At 39.7% G+C, this 23,066-nt stretch overlaps 1 protein-coding gene across 1 annotated transcript in view; it reads left to right on the top strand.

Annotated features, from left to right (window-relative positions):
• CKMT2 (creatine kinase, mitochondrial 2) overlaps positions 1-23,066 on the top strand; it is a 43,134-nt gene that overhangs the window by 5,242 nt on the left and 14,826 nt on the right. Inside the window, exons 2-4 of the mRNA XM_060761721.2 lie at positions 11,853-12,024; positions 15,043-15,241; positions 21,894-21,989. Coding sequence (XP_060617704.2) covers positions 11,873-12,024; positions 15,043-15,241; positions 21,894-21,989 — 447 coding nt within the window. The 5' untranslated portion in view covers positions 11,853-11,872. The remainder of the gene's footprint in view (positions 1-11,852; positions 12,025-15,042; positions 15,242-21,893; positions 21,990-23,066) is intronic.

Raw genomic sequence — 23,066 nt, 5'->3', positions numbered from 1 at the left:
TAGCAAGGGCCTTGTTGGGGTTGTGGCATCCCAGTAGTGAGATGTTCACTTTCCCCTGTAACTTAGCTTGCTGTCTTTTTGAGAAACACTTTAAGAAAAGCATTCTGAACTTTTCAAGAATAATTTCAATTGCTGATTTTTAATACTATCTTTGTGAATATGTGGTTCTTAGTTTCTCATGTTCTCCATTTGCTTCTGCTTTTTAAACTTATTTCATTGTTCTTGGAGGAGGTTTGAAATTAGATGTGCAATTACCTACAATACCTCCTTCCTATGCAGTTTTAAATTTCATTTTGGCAAGGGGATAGAGCAGACCTGCACAACCTGCGGCTCTCCAGGTGCTTTGGATTTCGGCTCCCGGAATTCCTGGCTATTAAAGAAGCTGGGTAAGGCTCCTGGGAGTTGAAAGCCAAAACATCTGGAAGGCTGCAAGTTGTGCAGGCCTGGGATAGAGAATAGGAACAATGGGGCAAAGGGGGGAAAACACTAATACCACTGCATTGTGATTTTGTCGAAGCTTTGGCAGATTTCTGGAACATGGAGATAGCCAGGGCCATAGACAGAATCACTCCTGAATGTCCCCTTACACAGAGCAGAGCCAAATCAGCTCTGTGATATAATCTGGAGCTAGCGGTGATGAAGCAAATGTGTAGGAAACTAGAGTAATGTTGGCGCCAAACCAGCACCAAATCTGATCGAACACGGAGTATAGCATGTTGGTAGTCCTTACATCTTCATAAATTGACTTATATCTTCGGGAATTGGAATTACACAGTTACTCAACATCCGCATCCAGTAGAGGGTTGCTGTTAAGTACATGATGTAATAGAACTGGCAAAGTGTGCACATTGGTGTACAATGCACATTAAGGCATGCTGTTATTGGTGAACAATGTGTTTTACACACAAATGTGCATTGCACTCTGATGTGTATCATGCACAGGTGTACATCAAGCGCTCTTATAGATGTTCTCTTATGCATCTTCACAGTTCTAGAAAGTGTTTCTTAGTGGCTCTGCTATGTACATATACGTATAAACTTACATAACATAACAGGCCATATAGGACTCCAATGAACATTTATGAAAATTTCTTGTGGGCCTTCAAAGAAATAAGTTGAATATCCCTGGCTTCTCTCTTAACAACATAAGCCACAACTTTTCTGATGATTTGAAGGAGATAATCCTGATAAATTCTGTTGGACTAATTTTTCAGATGCTTTTAAAAATAGAATTCTTCTCTCCTCTTCCTAATAATAATAATAATAATAATAATAATAATAATAATTTATACCCTGCTCCATCTCTCCCAGGGGGGACTTGGTGCGGCTTACATGAGGCCACTCCCAACAATACAGTAACACAATATAACACAAAAGCCTTCCTCCTTTGTCTTAAATTTACTTCTGCGAGTTTAAAGTATAACAGTCAGTTAACTTGCAGGTGTGTGTGTGTTTGGAAGGGGGGGGGGGAGTAGAGGTCAAAATCTCACCCTTCCCAATAGGATCAGACAAAAATGCTGGAGCCTCTCCTAGCTTGTGTGCTCTTTGCCAACTCGACCACACTCTTATGTTGCTTGACCACATCTGTCCTGGTTTTTATCTATGAAGTCCTGTGAAGTATGTATCTGTTTCTCTGAATGGGCATTCTAGGAACCCATCCACACAGGCCTATATTCAAGAATATCCTACAATATCTGCAATGAACCGGTTTATCTGAGTCCACACTGCCATATATTCCAGTTCAAAGCAGAAAATGTGGGATTTTATCCAGCTGTGTGGAAAGGTCCTAAAAATATCTAACCCATATCAATTCCTTGAGATTTCAGCACAGTGAAATGTGTTTTTATCTATGAAATGTTTGAGGGTATGAAACAATGGAAATCTAACCCCTGACAGAAATAGGAAATATTATCTTTTTTGACTACTGGAATCCTCCAGACAGTATGGCCAGTGGTCATCCCATTTGAGAAATTGTGGCATTAATTCTTTAGAAGAATAATTCCCCCAAGCTTGTTGCCTAATTTTCCTCAGATCTGTATGTTAGTGCCTGCAAAACGCTGGGTGGTGATTGGGATCTGGAGCATTTGAACTTTTGCTGATCTTCATGGTGCAGCAGGCAGCAGGGATGACAGAAAAAGGTGAAGAAGTTCTCTAAGTGTGGGTTGGAGTTCATTTTAATGATTACTCCAAGGCAGTAACAGCAGAAAAAGTAAGTATAATTCTCTGCCATTGTCACATCAGTGCAATATGTGACAATGGCAGAGTTACTGAAAGCCCTGCAAATGATCTCTCCACCTCCTGTGGGTGATTCATTGGTACCCTATGTTGACATACTTTTAAGACACAAGACAGCTCCTACTATTACACCAATGATGTGGAAAGTGGGGTCCGTGGCCCATATGCAATGCCCAGCACCATTTTTCCCTCCTCTGTTTGCTTTAAAGATTCCAAATGCTCTCAGATATTCCTCCACTTTGAAAAAATTGTAGTTGATTTTCTTCTGTTTTGTGTTTTTTTTAAAAAAAACCCTGCAAAGAGCCCCCAAATGTGGTTTCTCTTGTTCTTTTTGATTGAGATCAGTAAAGAATCCTGACCTCCAATTGCCCTTAATGCTACTGTAAGTCACTACCAAGATGCCAACATATTTTATAAGTCACAGGACTCTTAGGGTTAATGACATGGTTTGAATTTCTCAATAGTAGAATCAGGGAGGTTTTTTCTTGAGTGTTGGACCCGGTCTAAAGGATAGCGATTACAAGGTTTTGCTAGTTTTAGTATTTAATTTCCCAATTTTTAAAGTTTCTAAAGTTAAACCTCCAAACTAGTCTTCTGGGCATTCGATTTTTATTTTATTGAGTGCACAAGAAAGCATCTGCTTCAGAAGCTTGGCTTACAGCAGATGCACAAATCTGTTTAAAGAAATGCTGGAGAAAGGTGAAAGCTTTCAAGTGTGTGACCTTCTATATTGGCTGGCTGCTATCAGCTTCTTGAAGTTCACATATCGCAGGTCTGGGTGAAAAAATGTTGTTCTAGAAAAAGCAATTAAATTTGCTCGGAGATTTCATTTTCTTTTGTGGCAGTCAGCTTGAAAGGTCATGACAACAAATTAGCTCCGGGGGGTAATGTTTGAAATCTGTGTACAGAATTAAAACGTCATGCTTTGTTTCTAATCACTTGAGTTCCTTATTAATCACTCCCATTTCAAAATGAAGAAACAGGTATTCTGCACATTCTGCTGCACAATACACATTAATTTCTTTTTTAAAAAATCAGCTGGCTGAGGTCTAACATTGAGCTTCTGTAACATAAATCTACATGTATATAATTGAGCATTAGTTGCACCATGCCACTGATCTCTTGAATTGTACAAGTGATATTGTACAACTGGTTGTGTATCTACCACTAGCTTCCACGTTGTCCTGTTTCCCACTGGATATGCACAAGGGATATTTTCACAATTCCAGTGAATCAAGGGATATATTGAAACGACTGACAGTTACGTACCATCTAACAATGTGTCATTATACAGTAGAGTCTTGCTTATCTGACATAAACAGGTTGGCAGAACATCAGATAAACAAATACGTTGGATAATATGGAGTCTCCCACTGTTACCCATCCAACGCTGCACTAGACTCCTAGAATACTAACAACAGGGATTCAAAGGGTTAAGGCAAGGCAATGCCTCAGGGCTAGAGTGGCCCAGCAGGAAGTGCCTGGATGCAGAAGAGGAGCGTGAAAATCACAGTGAGAAGGAGGGAGGACGCTTCTGCTTTTGGTCCTCCCTCTTTTCCCCCTTTCCTCCCTCCTCCTCCCAAAAAGTGCGCTTTTCACTTATTGGAAATGGAGAGAAAGAACTCTTGTTTGTTTGAGGTAGGCGTGAATGTAACAATTGGCCACCTTGATTAGTATTTAATGGCCTAGCGGTTTTCAAGGTCTGGCTTCTTACTGCCTGAGATTTGTTGGATTGCTACATTCACACCTACCTCCAACAGACAAGAGTTCTTTCTCCCACCCTGGACATTCCACAGATATATAAACCCCATTTTCCTAGTTTCCAACAGACCTCACAACTTCTGAGGATGACTGCCATAGATGCAGGTGAAACGTCAGGAGAGAATGCTTCTAGAACATACAGCCTGGGAAACACACAACAACTCTCTGAACCATGTTTGTCAGTGTACTTTCAAATGAAATAATAATCATAGAAACATCTGAAAAATTACTAATCTTTTATTAATTTTATCACATCTCAAAGCCACTATAGAACCTGCCCAGAATATTTTCCCTTGTTTTGCACTCACTTCGTTCCCACATGCCCATCCACACAAAAGTACCTACTATCAGACCTCCTTGTACTCTACTCCCACGTCTATTTTTCTGTGCCTTCTGTTATGCCTGCCTCTCATGTGGGAACACGGGTTAATTTTAGATGCTTGTTCACAGCGAAGGTTGATGAAACTGGCATAGGGGTGAGAATCAAGGCAGCTCAGTTTGCTCCAGGGTCAGGTGCTATGCCAGTTAATGTCAAGAAAGGGTAAGGGCACATCACACATTAAATAAGCCATTGGAAAAAGAATCAAGGGACTACCAGCCAGTTGCCATTTCACAAGGTTCAGAGCATTTTCATTTGAATGATGTTAGGATCAGAACTCTAAACAAAACAAATGGGTTTCTAAAGTAGGTTATCATTCCTTGGACAGGGGTGATTCCCATATTGGTTTGAAATGCGTATAATCCCTCATATATTGAACCCATTTAGTTTCCCAAGTGAAGGGGAATCAAACGGCCTCCATGCTGAAAAACCAATTTACCATACTGGAGAAATGACTATGGATTTTGAAAACAATGCTGTCTATCACACAATAACAGTAGATTTTGGGCACTGGCAATTTTGCACACAAATCACACCTGGGACAAAATAATAGCAATGTCAATAAAGACTGAGCTGATTTATCTTCGTTTTAAGAGGCACAAACCAAACCGCTTGTTCATGTAGCAGCACTGGGGCATTTGCTATTTGTATATGCTCCAATTTTCCATTCTCTTCAACCCATTTCATGAAAGGCATCAGAATGCAATAATAATACCCAGTCAATCAATCATTGCTAGTACAATGTATGTGATGACTGTGTCACATCCTATTATTTTAAAGAATGATCAGGATATAAAAGCAGCTTTCCTTGTCCTTGCTAGCAGAAATGATATGGACTAGCTAAATATGACGGACTGTCTGATGACATTAATGTTACCTGTTATTTGATGGAATATCTTGTATTCAACAGAGGAAATGTTTTGCTGATTTTTTTAAAAAAATCTAACCTCATTGTCTGGTTTTATTTTCTTAATTTTGACAGATTATCAGTCTAAAAAATACACTAGAAGGGACAGTCCCTTGCTAGATAAGAATGCCATATATATCGCTCAGAATAGAGGTAATTCTAGCAATTTTATACTCTTGGGCAGTCAACAGAAAATAGTTTTTGATCCTCTGGGCCATGTTAAACTCACAAGAACAATTCCTATGGACCTCAGTGAGTATTTAGAAATGTTTCTCCATTGCATGAGATTTTTGCTATTGGAATTTGAAATAAGAAGGCTGCTTCCAATGCTACTTGCTGTCATCTCGTTGTATTTTAAAGGTGGATCTTAACTCAAGGGGCCATGGTAGCATAGGAGGTTAAACTGCTAGCTACAGAAAATCTGCTGACTAGGAGGTTAGCAGTTTAAAGCCTTGAGTCGGGCTGAGCTCCCAACTGTCAGCCCTAGCTTCTGCCAACCTAGCAGTTCAAAAGCATGCAATGTGAATACATCAACAGGTTCTGCCCCGGTGGAAAGGTAAAAGGGCACTCCATGCAGATATGCAGACATGCCAGCAACATAATCAGAGATGCCTATAAGCAGCAGGCTCCTCAGCACAGAAAAATGGAACAAGAGCACCTCCCCCTGGCAGGAGTTGAGCATTTTTTTCCAGACGCCGGAAATGGAAAAAAGGGGAAGGACTTTAGCTTTGTCTGTGTTGTATGTAGTTGCTCACTATGTGTAAAAGGCATTGAATGTTTGCTTCATATGTGTATATTGTAATCCACTCTGAGTTCCTCCAGGGAGATAAAGCAGAATATAAATAAAGCGTATTATTAACTTATCAAGATGCATAGACATTGGCTGGTCTTTCATTCCCCACTTCCAATATGTGCAGGGGGAAACTGAATATCAGAAGCAGCCTTCTTTCTATAGAAACACACCTATTTTTATATCCTTTGGAAAACCTTTTATATGTCAATTACTTCTGACTCTTGTAATTCATGGGAGTTTCTCACGTTAACCTAGGGCATGTGCATACTCCATTAATGCAATCTTGAGCTGATATGGCTTTTCTCTGTAACGAACCCACAAGGCATAAAATAGCAATTCCTTGGATATTGTACTTGTTTTTTTTATAAAATAAATGCCTGGAACAAAGATTTGTGGAAACAAACACTGAGGTAAAGTGCTACTTGTAATAGAATGGTACTTTCATTTCATCCTGATAATTGAGTGCATAACATGAATGCCAATGTTGTTTCCCCCAAAACTGCATCCTCTCCACATCCCCTACTACATAACTGGGCTCCAAGAGAACAGTATTGGCTTGTTGTTTTTTACTTATTTTTTATTACAATTTCAAAAAGATACAACTTAAATCCAAACAATTGGAATGTTTAATTAGTAGCAGTTGATGACATTTACAGTCAGTCTTCCACATTTGCCGAGGTAAGGGGTTCAGGACCCCAACGGAAGTGGGAAAACCATGATTCATTTTATATCTCACTTTTGACATCAGAGATAACACTTCTAGGCATTTCTAGGGGCCTTTCCACAGAGTCCTATATCCCAGAATATCAAGGCACAAAAAATCCCACAATATCTGCTTTGAACTGGCTTATCTGAGTCCACACTCAGATAACGTGGTGTTTCCTGCCTTAATATTCTGGAATATAGGGCTGAGTGGAAGGGCCCTAGATTTTCCAGTATGAGTCTTGTCAGAGTTTTTACATCATATCATTTCTTAAGTAAATAAATAAAATAAAATAAAATAAATTTCTTAAGTGACAACAAGTAAGTGTAAAGATCAGGGCCAACAAGCATTAAGAGTCAAACCATCTGGCTAGCACTGAGCAATCTACAGACATGGTGCGTGATTGTAAATGTACTAAAGAAGTACAAGTTTCTATGAGCCCTTCCACACAGCCCTATATTCCAGAATATCAAGGCAGGAAATCCCATATTTTATGAATATGGACTCAGATAACTCAGTTTAAAGCAGATACTGTGGGATTTTCTGCCTGGATATTCTGGGATGTAGGGCTCTGTGGAAGGGTCCTCTGTTGTTGTCGTTGGTGATGATGTTGTTAGTGATGTGTGCTATTGTAAGTTGAATCTGCAGATAAACAGATGGCTCCTTTCGCACAGTCCTATATCCCAGAATATCAAGGCTTTGAACTGGGTTGTCTGCTTTGAACTGGGTTATCTGAATCCACACACAGATAATGTTGGATTTTCTGCCTTGATGTTCTGGGATATAGGATTGTGTGGAAGGGTCCTGAAGGATTGGTGAAGAAAACCAGAGAGAGCCTTTTGCCAAGAAGGTATGAACTGAGAATATTGGGAAGAAGGGCTGGACAAGATACAAAGTCTCCTGCTACACATATGTAAATATTTCTGTGTAAACTTTCCTACTGACAAGACAAGTTGTATTTTTCTGCTCCTTAACCGGGGGAAGGGATGCTTCCGCTATAGAAGGGGATTGTTTTGTTGCTACACACAGAACCACAAAAATTTTGCTGCAACAATTCTATAGATAAAGCTCTAGTGGAAGCTGTTCATAGAAGATTTCCAAAGAGAACATTGTAATCAAATCTGCAGATGTCAAACATGAAATTGTGGAGGGGCAACTGTCATCCCATCTGCCTCCAAGGGAGCTCAAGGTGGTATCCATAGCTATCCTCCTGAATTTATCCTCACAACAACCCCTTCAGATGGGTCAAGCAGAGAGACAGAGATTAGCTCACGGTCATTTAATGAGTTTCAGGAATCAGTGGAAATTTAGATCACAATTCCAGTCCACTGTGTTATGCTGCCTTTTAGTCGTTGCTTGATCTAGCTCCCAGTAGCTGAGCGATATGAAAGGAAAGCTCATGCATGTAATTTCTGCCTCCTACCTGTGTTTAAGTCAAACCTCAATCCTGACCTACACCGATTATTGACCCAAAACCTTTCTTTTTATTCGCTAGGTCAGTGCTTCTTCTTTGTGATTAAGTCCTGATACGTGAAATGTGTGCTCACAGGATGCAAAAATAGTTTGATTTGTTTTCCAATGCCCTTTGCCCTGAAGACTAATGGAAATCTGGTATCAAACAGTTTAAAAACAAGCACAAAACAAGCATCAAACATGGCCCTCTGCAGACCTGTACAATAATAATATGTAATAAATATATAAGGAACAGAACACAGCCGTTTGACTGGGGGCAAGGAGGTCTTATGACAAAAAGAGATTTTCCATGAAAAATAGCAAAAATACCATATGAATGTCAATCACCCCACAATATGAATACTAAGAAGATCTAGATGACAATAATGGGATTCATCCTGAGGCTTCAATGATTGTTGTTCACAAATGACATTGTCTTTGTCAGACATGATGTTTGGGGACACAGCTCAATCTTTGCTGAAGCCTTCAAATACAAGTCAACACGGAGCAACACACATTCTTCTTATGATGCTAGCTTTTTAAAAGTAATATGTAACATAAATGTGGCAAATTTTGATTGTGCAAAATTTTTCACTTGGAGAAAAGCACTATGAGTAGTAAGATTCTAACTGATTTAATCTTTCCTTCCTTGAAGTGCTGGCATTTAAGGTGCAATGTGGGCACATGCAGAAGCCATTTTGTGTAGACTACTACTTTGTGCAGAACTGAGATGGGTAATAATAGACAGACCAAGTACATTACACTTTCAGGCCTACAATTAGGTCAGATAAATGTCAGAGTTCTCCAGCAGCACAGATATGATCATAGCTGGCATTCCTAATCGCAGTTAGATATTTGTAGCATTCATTTATGCTGTGTATTTACAAATGTAGTGCTATTGCCTCAACTGTAAATACCTCACAGAAACCACCTTAAACTCAAAGGTACTACTCCGAATTTACAGAGGTCTGTGGCATGGATGAGCAGGGTGCTTCTAGATCAGGGGTCCTCAAACTTTTTAAACAGAGGGCCAGGTCACAGTCCCTCAAACTGTTGGAGGGCCAGGTTATAATTTTTTTTTAAAAAAAAATGAATGAATTCCTATGCACACTGCACATATCTTATCTGTAGTGCAAAAAACACTTAAAACAATACAATAATTAAAATAAAGAACAATTTTAACAAATATAAATTTATTAGTATTTCAATGGGAAGCGTGGGCCTGCTTTTGGCTGATGAGACAGGATTGTTGTTGTTGCATGCTTTCGAGTCATTACAGACTTAGGTTGACCTTGAGCGAGGGCCGGGTAAATGACCTTGGAGGGCCGCATCCGGCCCCCGGGCCTTAGTTTGAGGACCCCTGTTCTAGATGATGTGAGTAGTCCTCTCTTATGTTTACATCAAAAAATACCTATAAGGATGATAGGGCAGAGAAAAGCCCTCTCCAGAAAATCTCTCAGGACACTTCCACACAGCCATTTATTCCGGGAACATTCAAGTTTAAAAAATGCAAATGTCCTAATTTAAACATGCCTCAGAAAGCACATGCTTCCTCAGGGGCTGTCCAGATGTGCTCCTGGATCTTTCCAGGAGAACACCTGGACACTCAAACCCCCTCTCCAAAAGCCCTTTTAAAAATAAAAGAACTTACCCAGCCTCCATTAGAGAGGTGCTGAAGCTCTCCTGGCAAGTAGAAATGACGCACCAGGAGAAATGGGGGGTGGAGGGAAAAAATCGCTCCTGCCTCCCCCCCTCGCACTCTCCTGACACGTCATTTCTATACACCTGGAATGCTCTGGCACCACTCTAATGGAGGCCGGGTAAGTTCTTTTACTTTTAAAAGGGCTTTTGGGAAGGGGGTTGGTGTCCTAGCAGTTTTCTGGGCTACTTTGGCCTGGAAAACTGCAGGACTACTACCTGGACTGCCACCTTAAAAGTCCAGAACTTTTGAGGGAGCAGTCTAAACAGCGGGTTTACCCTCCAAGAAGACACAGAATAAACCCACTAACAAATTAATTCACCACAAACCAGGGTTTTCCTGGTTTGTGGTGAATTAATTCGGCTTTGCCTAAGACATCATCTGAACAGCCCTCTTTTAATTGTGATAACTCCCACGTTGAAGGCGCTGTCTGGATGCACCCTCAATATGGGCAGGCTAATGTGGGGGCATGCAACCCTTCTGGTAACCTGGAGACAAACCAAGTTAGAAAGCTCTTTTTCTGAGGATATAGTATTATGGGATACATTTACTGTGGTTGAAAGAAAGTTATTCATTTCTACAAAATGTATATGGTAAGCTTTAGGCAGTATTCTATTAACACTGATTTTCACATTTCTAAGCCTGAGATCAGTCACTATGATTAAGAAAACAAACAAATAAACAAACCTCTAATTGAAGTTTCCTGAGAAGCATTTACAACACCCAGATTATTTACAAAGCTCAATTAACCACCAGGTGTCTCAATTTGTGTGTTTGTATACATTAAGATATAAAGTTCATGAATAATATTAACAGCAACAGCGAAAACATTTGTCTTTCCACCTCCAAAGAGTAGAAGCTGTAGAAGTTTAAACACCATTTCCCCAGATTTGGTGAAATAAAGAAGGTCTACTGACCTTTGAATGAAGAGACGTGACAAATAGATGTTATCAGTTCTGGTGCTATCCCAGCAAAATCCATTCCAATTCAGGCGTAAAAAAATATATGTTTAGGTCATGAGGACCCATTATTCTTTACTACTGGCAATGTTAGCTAGGGCTGATTCAAGTCTGGAGAGGAACCTCTGGAGAGCTGTACTTTCTTTCTCTTTCTTTCTCTTGTCACAGCTGATGACAATCAAGCACTTAAACAAACTAGGAATGTAGGAAACTCAAGAATGGAGGCCATAAAGGAGAAGGAGCACAAAAAAATTGAGAACCCAGCTCATTAAGCAAAGTTAGCCTTTTTTTTTTTTTTTTTGGAGGAGGAGGAGGCAGTGAACAATTTTCATCCACAGACCAACTCCTTGTACTTGTGTGCTAGAAGAGTGATGTGATGTTTTGGACAATTTGGCTATATTTCCTCCAATAGTGAAGTGGGAATGGCAGGTTCAGGAAATGAAGACATTGAATAGTCATACTGATGTACAATTTAGGCTGCATTCAAAAAACATCCATCCAAACAAATCATACCAATTTGTTTTTATGAAATCTTTAGGGGCTCTAGATAAGATTTGGGGGGCTTCAAAAGTGGCCTAACCAGAACATGTCTACACTTTCCCATCCTTAGCCATTAAGGGATTTAAAGATCAAGATGGTTTGGATTTGGGGCCTTGAAATAATCTGGAAGTCAATTGCGTTACCACATATAATCTAAAATGCATTGTGACTAAGCTGCCTTATGGTTCTGAATTGTCAAGTAATTGCACTGTGTTTGAAGTTTCCTAGTTATCTTCAAGGGCAGCCTCACAAAGGATCCAATATGATTCGAATAAATAGTACTCTGATCTATCAATTTAATGTGAATACCTATCCAAATTATAGGCCACCATCGAGTTGATCTTGTCACTATTTTTATTTGTCTCATTAATCATTTTCTATTTCCCATTTTCAGTTCTCATAAGTTTGTGTTCTCATTTTTCAGAAACACAGAGGTTTCAAAAAATGGCTAGCACTTTCTCACGTCTCCTGGCAGGTCGAAAAACCGCTGTTCTCTTTGCAACTGTTAGCACTGGAGCCTTGACAACTGGATACCTGTTGAATCAGCAGAATGTGAAAGCTGGATCCTCTGGAAGAAACAGATTATTTCCTCCAAGGTAAATACTTTGATTCAAATTGCGAATAAATACTGTGGTATGTTGCTTCAAAGAATTAAATATCTCTACTGAACAATTTTTTGAAAAAAGATAGCATACTGAGAAAGTAAAGCATGCAGGGGAGAATTGCCAGTCAGCTTGTAAGGGAAGAAGTTCTATGGCCTTACTTGGCTGGGGGTTTCTGAGACCCAAAATATGGCCTTTCCAAGATTTGGGACTAAATGAAAGAAAGTGTGTGTGTGTGTGGGGGGGGGGGGGGGATCAGAACATAACCTACAGAGATGAAGTTGGCGAAAAGTCTTGTGGAAAGCCAAAGAAAGATTGTGCTGAAAATTGTAAGCAAGGTAAACACTAGGCAGTGAGTAAGAGGATGAATTGAGGTCAACAGGGCAGAAATGAGAAAGCCGAAACTTAGAAAAGCATAAGCAGATATTTGTCATGAAAAGTAAATCATTTTAAAAGCCACAGACTCTTCAGTGGAAATATAGGAAAATTGGTATTCTTAATTAAGGAACCAACTTGGCATAGTGGTTTGAGTGTGTAGGCCTACAATTCTAGAGTATAGGATTCAAATCCCCATTTGGCTGTGAAAACCTGCTGGGTGACCTAGGACAAGTCACACACTTTTAGGACCTCATCACATTAGGAAATACTCCATTTCTGAGACTGATTGAGAATGATTTCCAACAGGTCCCATCATGACATTTACCCAAACCCATTGGTAATCTATAGAAATGTGTCTGCAGAACTTAGTAGAAGCAGTATTTTTAGATTATATTCTAATTGTAGTATGTGAAATACTATGAAGTTTTCAGTCGTTGAAGCACTGTTTTTGCATGTGATCGGGAAATCAGTATGCATCCCATCAGCAACGATACGATTTGTCATCAGGGAGTGTGTTTGGTCGGAGAAGTATTTTGACCCCAGAATTTTTATGATAGAAGCAGCTGCCATTTCTGTTTGGGATGTCAAAGGAGAAAGAGCTTAAAGAAACCGGGAATTGCTACTTTACCTCATTATATATATATCTAATTTTAAAAACCAGAGTCTGCTCAATTTCTTCCTCTGTTGTATCTGTATTGAAGCAACAAACTTTTACTTTTTACTATTGCACCTCCTCAGAAGGAAAAGCAGCATTGCCAGAAGCTACTGTTGCCTCTGCATTGCCTCGGGTTCAGCCTCATAAAACAGAAGTAGTCGCCACAGCAGCAGCAACAGTAGATGCAGCAAAGGAGCCATATATAATGAATCAATAATCTATTCTTTAAAAATCCAATAAGATTAGATTTCTCAGAAAGTCCGTACTATAGATCTCTGTATATCGCATCAAAAGATAGCAATGAGGCGAATGCATGAGAGCCATTCAGCAGCGGAACTCTCTGCCCCGGAGTGTGGTGGAGGCTCCTTCTTTGGAAGCTTTTAAACAGAGGCTGGATGGCCATCTGTCAAGGGTGCTTTGAATGCAATATTCCTTGGCAGGGGGTTGGACTGGATGGCCCATGAGGTCTCTTCCAACTCTATGATTCTATGATTTACTGTGCAAGCATGAATACGTTTTCAGATCTCGTGAGAGAAGCTATTAGAGACTTTGAGGCCAGGTCATTGTGCAGATTTCGAAAAACATTTTCTTAAAAGGTCACAGAGTTACATAAGGTGTCTTTTGAATGGCTTAGGAAGAATCAGCTTTTTGTGGTGTGATGGGACAAAGCACAGCAATTTCCAAAGGTAAGAATCATAATATTTGGGTGTGATGGGGTCAGTATGTGCCCTATCAGCACTCAGTCAGAAAAAAATGACAGGATGCATACTGTTAGAAATTGATTATATCCTGATATGATGAGGTCATTAGACTCAGAAAACTCCATGACAGGTTCACTTTAGGATCACCTTAAGTCAGAAAATGATTTGAAGGTACACAACAACAATTCTTAGTTAAATGTATATCCTCCAAGTCAGGGGTCCTCAAACTTTTTAAACAGAGGGCCAGGTCACAGTCCCTCAAACTGTTGGAGGGCCGGAATTCCTATGCTCACTGCACATATCTTATTTGTAGTGCAAAAAAACCCCACCACTTTAAAACAATAATATAATTAAAATGAAGAACAATTTTAACAAATATAAATTTATTAATATTTTAATGGGACGTATGGGTCTGCTTTCGGCAGATGAGATAGGGTTGTTTTTGTTGTTGTTGTTGTTGTCGTGTGCTTTCAAGTCATTTCAGATTTAGGTTGACCCTGAACGAGGGCTGGATAAATGACCCTGGAGGGCCGTATCCGGCCCCCGGGCCTTAGTTTGAGGACCCCTGCTCCAAGTAGTTCACAGCACCTCCCTGCTAACATTGAGATAGATTAGGCTGAGAGTGAACGTGTGGCCAATGTGTTTCATGGCTCATTGGCATCTTGAACAAAGTTCTCCTTAACCTTAGTCTAATGTTCTGAGTACCGCACTGCACTCGCTTTCTTTGGTAGTATTGATTTTGAATAATGAAACTATCAATATTTTAGTGTAAAAGGTACATCTTTGCAAATTGTGTGAACAGGTATTGTTCCAGCAGTTCTGCTTTGGCTGTGTTGATTTCTACCAGCTGTGTATTCTACTCATTAACTTTACTTGCACATTGGATTTGGCAGAAACCAGCACAAATATAAATTCTGAAGGATGTTTCCTTCCTTCCATCTCCACTGGAACTGTCTCTGTCGTTTCAGCCAAAGCTGGCATTCCCCCCTGGAACCACTGTATGCTTGCTTCCCATCTAAATTTCAACTGCATGCCTGAGTCAACAACCAATTACGCTTCCCAGTCTTCTGCTGTTTTTCTGAAAATTGCCCAGTTCACTGTAAAATATTTACACTCCCCCCCCCCCCCCCCCCGTTTCCCACAAAGGCACAGAGGCATGAGACGAGAAGATGAGAACGATGCTGATTTCCTCCAACTTTCTCCGCATATATTTATGAACTGTAGAACACAGCAAGCTTTACTTATCAATATGAATGTCTTTAATTTCTTTTTATCCAGTGCAGACTATCCCGATCTTCGTAAACACAACAACTGCATGGCTGAGTGCCTCACTCCGGCAATCTATGCCAAACTGAGGGACAAAATGACTCCCAATGGTTATACCTTGGATCAGTGTATTCAAACAGGCGTTGACAATCCTGGCCACCCTTTCATTAAAACTGTGGGCATGGTCGCCGGGGATGAGGAGTCTTACGAGGTAAAAACAAACATTTATATGGTGTGTCAATGTCATTGGCTTGTGTATTTAATTCATGAAGCACATAACTGGTTCCTCATTTGCCATTAACTGTAGAGTTAATGGAATTAGGACGCTAGAGTGTGCACAAAACAAAAGCTGTATGGATATTTTTCTTTGTGGGACTTTGGAGTCTTTTCCTCCCTTAACAGGAAGCTCAGTGAAGCTAAAGCACCATTAAAGAAGCTCTGTGCAGGCACAGAAGACAAAATTTTAAAGTGTTTAAAGTGTTGATGAAGGCTTTCATGGCTGGAATTATTAGGTTGCTGTGCATTTTTTTGGGCTGTATGGCCATTTCTAGAGGCATTCTCTCCTGACGTTTCACCCACATCTATGGCAGGCAACCTCAGAGGTTGAGGGGTCTGTTGGAAACTACGTAAGTGAAGTTTATATATCTGTGGAGTGTCCTGGGTGGGAGAAAGAACACTTGTCTGTTTGAGTGTGAATGTTACAATTTCTTGTCTGGAATTCCCCTGCTTTTTAAGTGTTCCTCTTTATGTACTATCTTGATTTTAGATTTTTTTTAAAAAAAATACTGGTAGTCAGATTTTGTTCATTTTCATGGTTTCTTCCTTTCTGTTGAAATTGTCTACATGCTTGTGGATTTCATTGACTTCTTTGTGTAGTCTGACTTGGTAGTTGTTAGAGTGGTCCAACATTTCTGTGTTCTCAAAGGATTCCCCAGGCAGCAACGAGCCAGGCCTTGAAACTGCAAGGCCATTAAATGCTAATCAAAACTTTTCATGGCTAATCAAATTGGCCAGTTGCAACATTCACATGTGCCTCAAACAGACAAGAGTTATTTCTCCCACCCTGGACATTCCACACATATATAAACCTCACTTACTTAGTTTTCAACAGACCCCTCAACCTCTGAGGATGCCTGCCATAGATGTGAGTGAAATGTCAGGAGAGAATGCTTCTGGAACATGGCCCTACAGACTGAAAAAAGCATAGCAACCCAGACAATATTTTATTTGTCTCCTACAGCTGCCTGCTCTTTCACTGCTAAATTCTGTCTGAGATTTTTTTTGAAGTGTAACTTTAAAAAACTTAGGTTGCCAAAATCTCAGTATACATCTTCACTATATAATTAAAGCAGTTTAACTCACTTTAGCTGTCATGGCTCAATGCTATGGAATCTTGGGTTTTTTTAGCTTTGTGAGGCACAAGAGCTCTGGCAGAGAAGACATGTATTAAAAGTATTTTCAGAGAACAGGTATGAGAAAACTTGGGTGGAAAAATAGTTTTCAAAATATTTAAAAATATTAATGGGTTTTTCTGGGACTGTGTTTTCTGAAAACTAATGTACCCGCTTTTTCAGTATGCAATTATTCTGATTATTATTATTACTACAACACTGACAAAAAAACAAACTATGACACAGCAAATGAGATGTATATGCTGGAATTCGTATTACAAAGTCACAAGTCGAACACTTCCACCTTGTGGGGCTTAAGTGCTGCAAGGATGCTGAGAGCTGTGCTGGCGGTAGTGTAACTACCTGTAGGTCCAACCAAGTCAAAGAGGTCTAAGCTGAGGAGTGGAACTAAGACCACCTAACCCATTAGCACTATGGAGAAATAAACCAAAATGAAGTCAATACTGGCTCGGTCGATGCCCGGGATAAAAAGAACCGCAATGGATGCTGCTGATTCTGGGCATCCATCAACAAGTTGGCTATAGAATCAAAACACAAATGAAGAGTCACAAAAGCGGCAGAAATATACAATGCCAGAAAACCGCAGTATTATTGTTATTGTTGTTGTTGTTGTTGTTGTTGTTGTTGTTGTTATGTTTATTTGTACCCCACTTTTTCTCTCCACAAAAGACTTAAAGCGGCAATGGGATCTTGCAGCACCCAAGGATCAACTGATAGAATGAAGTTGGCAATAGACTAAGGGTGCATCTATACAGTAGAATTAATGCAGTTTGACACCCCTTTAACTGCCATGGCTCGATGCTATGGAATTCTGGGATTTGTAGTTTGGTGAGACACCAGCACTCTTTGGCAATGAAGGCTAACTATCTTGTGAAACTACAACTCCCATATTCCATACTATTTTTTTTCGTGTCAGGAGTGACTTGGGAAAGTGCAAGTTGCTTCTTGTGTGAGAGAATTGGACGTTGCCCAGGGGACTCCCAATGTTTTGATGTTTTAACAACCTTGTGGGAGGCTTCTCTCATGTCCCTGCATGGGGAACTGGAGCTGACAGAGGAGCTCATCTGTGCACTCCCCTGTCGGTCTTAAGTCCTGCCAGCACAAGAGTTTAACCCATTGCAACACTGGGGGCTCCTTCTCCTATTATTAAACCATGGAGATAAAAGTGCCAAACTGCATTAAGTCTACTTTTTCAGATCCATCTATCAAAGCTTATGCAACCAGCTCCATTCTCTTTTAGTCTCTAAGATTCCCTCTTCATATATTCCAGACTAACACGACTATGTTTTTGAATTCTACCCAAACAGCTTGTTTTATTTATTAGCTACATGAAAAAATTGCAATTCACAGTTGGCAGACAAAAAAGTCAAAACAAATGGGGAAACAAACACACACGGCCTATAGGTATTTTGTCAAACTATAGAAGAATACATTGAAGTCTAATGCAAAGCAGGGTTCAATTTTTTCCCTTCTAAACAGGTAGAAATACATAATTATTGTAGGTTTTCAAAATGAATTCATAAGCTTCCTAGAGACTGGAACAAGGGTAGCAGCCAGAGATGAAGCAATATTTCTGGTTCTAATTAAGTAGAAAATGCTGCCATAACCCTTTTAACCCTTGCTGAGAGTATTCTCCTCTCCTAATGAAACCTAAGATATTAACTTCAGAGGCTGGTGGTTACATCTTACAGTCTTCTGTGATACCAGATATACTCTAACTCTAATTTCTGCGCATTGTACCTAGTAAATTGTCTCAAGTTTCATATTTTTAGGATATCCTGTGAATAGCAAGGAAATATTTCTCCAGGATCACTGCCTTCCCTGCTCTTGGAGTGAAGTAGTAGTTTTGTTTCATATGTATAACATATGTAACACATGCATGTGAACCAGGAGGGCTGCATCTGTCCATTTGCACCCCCTATTAAGCTCTGCAGCTGTGCTGCACCAGATGTAATGTTGCATCATTCCCAACCACTTTTTGTGGTATTGGGGGAATTCCTTGATGTTTTGGGGTAATGGAGCCCCCACCTGAAAAAAAAAAAGAACTGTAAAGCAACACAAAGCAATCTAAATTAGTGATTATTTGTCCTATGTTTTTATTTTGATATTTAATTTCATTTGACTAGTACAATGCTGTTATTATTCCATATTATGTTTATTGCTGTAATGTTTTGGTACATGCTGGGCATTGAATATTTGCCTTTGTACGTGTAAACTGCCCTGAGTCCCCCAGGAGAGATAGGGCGATCTAAAAATAAAGTTTATTATTATTAATTATTATTAAGGAGTTTATTTTTAGCTTAGAATTTGAGAAGCAGTTGCTTTTTTTTAATTTACTTATTTACTTATTTATTTATTTGCCACATTTATATCCCACCCTTCTCAACCCCAAAAGAACTCAGGGCAGCCTTACAAAGGCAATAATTCAATGCCATATAGTAATACATTGGTCAATACATTTATGGTTCTATGAACTCAATTGCTAGAAGTTCATAGAATCATAGAATCAAAGAGACCCAAAGGCTATCCACCCCAACCCTCTGCTATGCAGGGACTCTCAATCAAAGCACTCCAAACAGATGACCACCCAGTCTCTGTTTTAAAAACTCCAGAGAAGGAGACTCCACCACATTCCCAAGCGGCATATTCTATTGTTGAACACCTCTTAACTATCAGGAAGTTCTTCCTAACATTTAGGTGGAATATATTTTCCTGCGATTGGAACCCATTGCTCCTCGCCCTAACCCAGTGGTTCCCAACCTTTTTTTGACCAAGGACCTCTTGACCAGGGACCTCTTGAACAGGGACTACTTTGACCAGGGACCACATTAGTACCAAAGGGTTACAAATCAGTTTTTGGTCAACTTTTGGTCAACAATATGGTTTGGTTATTTGGGGTGATGATTAAGAAAACTGCACTGGTTAGACCACATCAGTTCTAGTTTCTGACACAAAACATATGCCATCCAGTAGTTGCCATCTGCTCATCCACAGAAAAACATATTTAATAATCTAGAGCTGATGTGGTAGTAGTAATATTTCAAGGGTAGTCAGCCTCTCCTCTTCTGACATCCCCATTGCCTCGGCACTGTAAGAGGGTTTTGAGAGAACAGTTGCTCTCATTGTCTCATGGTTTCGAGGCAATGGTGTAGTAATGGTGAGGCCGAAGACCATATTTTCGTTCTTGCGGACCGCTAGTGGTCCACTGACCACAGGTTGGGAACCACTGCCCAGGAGGAAACAAGCCTGCCCCTCCCTCAATGTGACATTCTTTCAAATATTTAAACATCACTATCATGGCTCCTCTCAGAAGCAGAAGTGAACTATCATGCTAATGTAAGTAATGGGAACATATCGAGATTTACCTGTCCATTTAAGAGGGACAAGAAAATCATTGGGAAGAAGCAAACTAGAGGGATGCAGATGGTGTTGTCTGATAGCTGTCGTCACCAAAGGTGTCCAATTTATTCATTGATCTAGGTCCCTTTGAATTCTGTTCCTGTCTTCCAGCATGTTAGCTACATTTGCAACCTTGATAAGGATTCCTACTACCCTGTCATCTAAGTTATTGAGAAAAATGGTGAAGAGTAATGGCCCTTCCATTTGAGACCTCCTTTCAGTCACTGAATATGACACTTTGAGCACAGTTCTCTAACAAATGATGGATCCACCTGACAGTATTCCCATCTATTCTGTATTTAATCAAGTTGTTAATCAAAATATTGAAGGGGACCTTATCAAATGTTTTGCTGTATTGGTTAAGAAAAAAAATGCATTGCTTTCTTTTTTTAAAAATACAGCATTTTTGAGATACAAGAGAGCCTTCTAAAACAGATAGAAAACTTAAAAGGGGAAATATTAACAATTCTGCAAAGAAAGAAAAAGAGAAGAAAAGAGTAGACAATGACTTTGTCAGGTATTCACTAACATTTCAACTGCCACTGCCAGATATGCTAGCTAATTAGTGTAATTGGTGCATAGGTTAATGATGGGAACTGTAATTTTCGAGAAGACTGAAAGAAATTGCCCTACTGAAATGTTAATCCTCTGGAAGCCCTTTGTTAATTCTTCTTTGGCTCTAGAGTTCAGTATTAGCATTGTATGTATACATTAATTTAAATACAATGCAACACACTGATAAAAGACTTGTTTTAACTTCCCAAATATCCACAAACGAATGATAAGCCTGGAAAGAAATGTATTTATCATTACATTACCATTACAAGATTCTGTCTTCCAAGGGACTGCTAAATCAATGTTTCAAATAGTGGATCAGAGGGAAATATTAAAACTGCTTGTTTCTTTGCAGGGTTGTTCGCAATCTCCTTCAACAAGAGAGGGGGGTACTAATGTATCGGAATGGTGCTTGTATCTTTTGTCAAATGTATAATTTACCTTTCTAAAAAGTCAGGATGACTAACAATGAAGATAAATGTAATTTTATAATAGTATGAAGATAGTTCATATAGATATCTTTGGATCAGAGGGTGAGAAATCATTTTTTAATGTGTGGAGGCAAGGAGTTTAGAGAGTAAGATTGATTAGTTAATTTTAGGAGTGATTTTGTGTAATTAATGTAAAAAATCTGTGGTAGATTAGTTTTATTTCTGGTTTGTTGTATTTTTCTATACTATATAGAAATATGCAACAAAGGGCTGGGCTTTAGCACAGCAGGTTAAACGCCAGTTGCAGTAAATCTTGCCAATTGAAAGGTTGACAGTTTGAAGCCCAGGTCAGCGTGAGCTCCTGGCCTTTAGTCCAGCTTCTGCCTGCGTAGAAGTTTCAAAAACAGCAGTGTGGGTAGATAAATTGGTAACACTTAAGCAGAGAGGTGTTTAAGGCATCCATAAGGAAATGCAGAAAAATGCCAGCAATTCGATCAAGGAGGAAGTTTACGAAGAAAACTCTTCGGTAGGGAAAGTAGAGCGACAGTACCTACTGTGGCCAGAACTGAGCACAGCTTCCAAGATGCTGAAAATGGGAAAGCCTATATCTGTGTAAAGTTGTCTGTCTTGTCAGTGTATAACGGCATTGAATGTTTGCCATATATATGTTCTGTGATCCACTCTGAGTCTCATTCAGAGAAGGGCAGAATATAAATATGCTAAATAAATATAGTAGTTGGAAATAAATAACAAAAGTAATGATTATAAAACAGCAGTTACTAATAGAACAATAAAGCTAGCATGTGATAAATACCATGTATTTTCAAATACGCAACTTAAAACTTGTTGAGTCAGATTGTTGAGCATTTCTGTTGAGGGGATTCCATGAGAGGAACTAGAGCTCAGAAAGTTACTTCTGGAAAACAATCTGTTACCATTGTAGTTCCCAGTCCAAGGTAGTCAGTCACTATTGTTGTCACTTTTTACCTTTGAAACTAGTTCCTCCCAAGTTATGTGCAAATTCAAACTATAGAATGTTCATTAAAATTTACCATTGATTCTATAGGTATTTGCAGCGATTTTTGATCCTGTTATCAAAGTGAGACATAATGGCTATGATCCAAAAGCAATGAAGCATCACACTGATCTGGATTCTTCCAAGGTAGGACTAAAGGGGAAAATGTCCTTCTGCAGATAAAATGGTAATGGTTATAATAATAAGGCTACTTCAGTCAGCAAATATTTTCCACAAAATATTTCTTACAACCCACTGAAGACCAGGGCTATATTAAATGAACCAAGAGCCAAAACAAGTTAATTAAAATCTCCTGGTCTTTAATTTTTGTGCATTATTGAAATAACTGCGGGAGATTATTGTTTTTAATAGGAATGGAGGCTGTAATTTCATTTGCCTGAACACAGCTGTACAGTCCTTTTTGTGATCTCAAACTCAAGGGTGTGGAAAGGGTCCCAACTTTATGCAGGAGTGTAATTTGTATGCAGCCAAAAACACCTACAAATCTCCCTTCTGACCTTCCCACTCACTGTAGGAGACAGGACCAGCTCATGTAACCCCATTCCTAGATCCTCTGAAAATGTCCACGGAGAACCACTGAACTGCTCACTGCTTCCAGCCATATTAGTACGTAGAGAGCCAGGCAACTGATTTTATTATAATGAAAGGGCAGAAAATGTTAATTGTTTAAAATATATTCATAGAATCATAGAGTTGGAAGAGACCTCGTGGGCCATTCAGTCCAATCCCCTGCCAAGAAGCAGGAAAATCTCATTTAAAACACCCCCAAAAGATGGCCATCCAGCCTCTGCTTAAAAGCCTCCAAAGAAGTAGCCTCCACCACACTCCGGCGCATGGAGTTCCACTGTTGAACAGCTGTCATAGTTAGGAGGTTCTTCCAAATGTTCAGGTGGAACCTCCTTTTCTGAAGTTTCAAGCCACTGTTCCGCGTCCTAGTCTCCAGGGCAGTAGAAAACAAGCCAGCTCCCTCCTCTCTATGACTTCCCTTCATATATTTATACATGGCCCTCATCACGTCTCCTCTCAGCCTTCTCTTCTGCAGAATAAACATGCCCAGCTCTTTAAGCCGCTTCTCATAGGGCTTGTTCTCTCATTTTAGTTGCCCTCTTCTGGACACATTCCAGCTTGTCAACATCTCTCTTCAATTGCAGTGCACAGAATTGGACACAGTATTCCAGGTGTGGTCTGACCAAAACAGAATAC

Source organism: Anolis sagrei, chromosome 2 (assembly GCF_037176765.1).
Source record: "Anolis sagrei isolate rAnoSag1 chromosome 2, rAnoSag1.mat, whole genome shotgun sequence".
NCBI lineage: Eukaryota > Metazoa > Chordata > Lepidosauria > Squamata > Dactyloidae > Anolis > Anolis sagrei.
Note: the sequence above shows the minus strand (reverse complement) of the source record. Positions and strands in the feature narration are given on the sequence as shown.